This window comes from Triticum dicoccoides, chromosome 2B (assembly GCF_002162155.2).
Source record: "Triticum dicoccoides isolate Atlit2015 ecotype Zavitan chromosome 2B, WEW_v2.0, whole genome shotgun sequence".
Lineage (NCBI taxonomy): Eukaryota > Viridiplantae > Streptophyta > Magnoliopsida > Poales > Poaceae > Triticum > Triticum dicoccoides.
The window spans coordinates 198,181,475-198,184,909 of NC_041383.1; the positions used below are offsets into that span (position 1 = coordinate 198,181,475).

The 3,435-nt window shown below is 50.2% G+C and overlaps 1 protein-coding gene across 1 annotated transcript; it reads left to right on the forward strand.

Moving 5' to 3' along the window:
• Nucleotides 1–378: 378 nt before the first annotated feature.
• On the forward strand, nt 379–1,326 carry LOC119367530 (mitochondrial import inner membrane translocase subunit TIM17-1-like). The gene has a single exon (XM_037633013.1). It carries the CDS (start codon nt 383–385, stop codon nt 1,046–1,048), a length of 666 nt encoding a protein of 221 aa, XP_037488910.1. The 5' UTR covers nt 379–382; the 3' UTR covers nt 1,049–1,326.
• The last annotated feature ends 2,109 nt before the right edge of the window (nt 1,327–3,435 follow it).

The following is a 3,435-nucleotide window of genomic DNA, read 5'->3' on the forward strand; positions in this document are numbered from 1 at the left end:
TGGGCGAGTACCAAGGGAGGCCAGGGCTGCGAGTCGGCTCTAGGCAGTGCCTGCTAGCCGCGGGAGGGGGGAGCAGGCGGTTCCATGGGTTGTAAATCCAACGGTTCAAATAGAATTGACCGAAACTGATTTTTTTCCGGAAATAGTAACTGGCGAACGTTCACCAGGGAGCAACTGCCAGCCAAGGCCTAAACTGCCGCATTATCTTGATCCTACGTTGCATGTTGCATGACATTTTCACACTCAAAATTAAAGAAATGCCATGGCAGTTCTGCAAAACGGCCAGCCAGTTTCCTGATATATTGGCGATTCCAATAAAACAAACTCCTAACCGCCGGCTAGAGTGGATCCAATCCTCAGATTGGGTTACGCCGCTAATGCCATGTCGGCGCCTCTTTTGGACAGAGACCCATGCCCAGACCGCATCATCGAGGATGCCGGCGGTACTTTCGCCATGGGCGCCGTGGGAGGTTCTGTGTTCCACCTCCTCAAGGGCCTCCACAACTCGCCCAATGGCGCGCGAATCAGTGGCGGCATGCAGGCCGTGCGATCGAACGCCCCGCGGATCGGCGGGAGCTTTGCCGTGTGGGGCACCGTCTTCTCCATCACCAGCTGCGCCGCGGTCTTCGTGCGCCAGAAGGAGGACCCCTGGAACTCCGTCATCGCCGGCGCCGCCACGCACGGGTTTCTCCACCTGCGCATGGGCCTCAGGGTTGCAGGCCGCAGGGCGGTCTATGGCGGCTGTCTCCTCGCGCTCATCGAGGGCGGCGCCCTCATGGTAAACCGTCTCTTCGACGCAAAGAAGAACCCCCCGCCGCGGCCGCGCCCTGCCCATGACCCCAACTTGGCCACGGCGATCCCATGCCCGCCCCAGCCCGCCGTGTCCCCTGCGGAGGTCGCGAGCTCGAGCGGTGGGGGTAGCTGGTTTGGGGGCCTATTCGGCAAGGAGAAGGAGAAGAAGGCCAGCGGCAGTGGCGGCAAGTCGGAGGTATTAGAGAGCTTTGAGACGCCCAGCCCTCCGATGCCATCATCATCTGAATACAAGTGAAAAGAAGGTGCGCGCGGTGCTAATTGGACTGCTCTCTGGTCTGCATCTTTCACTCGGTTTCAGGAAAATGTGTTGTCTTTAAGCTTCATCCGCTCCTTGTTTCTTCCATTTTCACGGGAGGAAGTGGCAATTATCGCGTGCTTTTGTTGCACGGCGAGCAGGTTCGTGCGGTTTAGTCATGCTGTTCTTGCACGGATTTAGCTTCGTTTTTCCATTCTCGCACTCTCGATGATACAGAGTTAAGTTTGTGACAGTTTATGCCTACTTTAGAATCCAACATACAGACGGATATGCCTCCTCAATCTCAGCTTCACAATCTTCACTTAAAAGTTCCTACTAATAGCCTCAACGCTGTAGCCAATTATGTGTTGTTGGGCCATCCCAAACGGCTTTCATATAAGAAAGGAATATACTCGGTTGAGTAGTTATCCTAGAACCGTTCGCGACATGCACTAGAAAAACGTGAGTGGGGTAGTATTCAAGACCGACTTTCAAAAGACTTGTGATAGAACCAAATGGTCGTTGTTCCAACAAACTCTTAGAATGAAAGGTTTCTTTGAGTTATGACGCGAATGGATCCAAAATTTCGTCACTAGAGGTAGTATGACTATCAAAGTTAATAAGGACATAGATCATTACTTTCTGACAAAAAATATATTACTACACCAGGCTGACCCCTTCAACATTATTTAACATTGTTGCTAACATGTTGGCCATCCTAATCAAACGTTCATAGGAGTAGTGCCGCACCTTGTGGATGTGGGCCTCTTTATCTTGCAATATGTCGATCGTACAATTCCTTTTATAGAACATGACTTGAACAAGGCGAGGAATCTGAAACTCTGGTTTTCAACTTTCGAACAAATGTCAGATCTTAAAATTAACTTCCATAAAAAATAATTATTCTGGTTTAGAGAAGCCAAAGAGCCGGCCGAAGTGGCATGGAATATGGGGTGTCGGCCCAAGAAATTAGGTGGACTGGGGATCCACAACTTTTTCTCCTTAATGTGGCACGACGGTGGAAGTTCAGGTTACCTAGGAGGCGACAGACATGTTTGCAGTTTCGGCACCATAGGGAACGGAAGAACGATTATTTTTTTGGTCGATCGGTGGACCGAGGGCGTCTCGGGGAAAAAGTCCAAAACAAACCTTGAATTTGTCGGCAAAAGCTAAATTAAACCCTGAACTCTCAATCCTTGAAATCAACACACCAAACTCTTTTATCCCGGTCTATTTTAAACCTTGAGAGGACTTAGCCGGTATTGGCTGAATTGGGCCGGCCCATTAGTGGCGCCGTTCGCGCGCGCGCACTGCTTAGGTTATTTTAAACCTTGAGAGGACTTAGCCGGTATTTTACACATGTCTATTTTTTCTTCGTACCCAATGTACATTTTTAACGCATACATAAAATATTTTTTGATAAACTTTTGATATTTTCAAATACATTATGTACATGACTTCCTGAAATCTAAAATTTATAATCCGACGGGGTTTTTTCTGCGAGACCTAAAGCCTCTGGCGACTAGGGTTTCGAGCGGAACTTGACGGCGCACGACGGATCTGCACGGCGGGGCGCCCCTGGATTCCATGGGAAGATGGCGGCATCAGCCAGCGGCGATCATCGGGCAGCGGGCCCGGTCTCCCCACAGACGGCCAGGGCCATGCTCGAAGAGAAGCTCGGGAAACTAGGGATCACCGATGAGGAGGCGACACCACTGGTCATCGATGATAGAGAAGATGGCAAACCGGAGAAGTGGCTGTTGGCAGGTAGGGTTTTGCATCGGAATCTCCTCCACATCCAAACCATAACCAACGCACTTCGGCCGGCATGGGGAAACCCTAGGGGACTGCAATTTCGATCGATGGGAGAGAACACTTTCGTGGCAGAATTTGAATCCCAGCGCGATCGTGAACGAATCAGGGAAGGATCTCCTTGGCATATCAGCAAAAACGCTGTTATCTTGGCTGACTTCGAGGATTGCATGAGACCTGATGAGGTTCAGTTTGATCGGCTCAGTTTATGGGCTAGGGTTCCGAATCTTCCGTACAATTTGCGGAACGAGGTTTGGGGAAAGTTGATAGCGCAGCAAATTGATAAGGCGGCCACCCATATACAGTTTGATCATGTTGGTGGATATTTGCATGCGAGAGTCTCTATAGAGGTCAAAAAACCATTAAGGCGATGGATCTTGATCGAATCGGCAAAGAGGGGCAAAACTGATCTCTATGACATACAATATGAGCAAGTGCCACACTTTTGCTTCTCTTGCGGACATCTAGGTCATTCCGACCCTTACTGCCCCAATCCTGGTCCGAGGGACAAGAAAGGGGAGCTACAGTTTGGACCCTGGTTAAGAGCACCAGAGGATAAGAGAAAGGCTACTTCT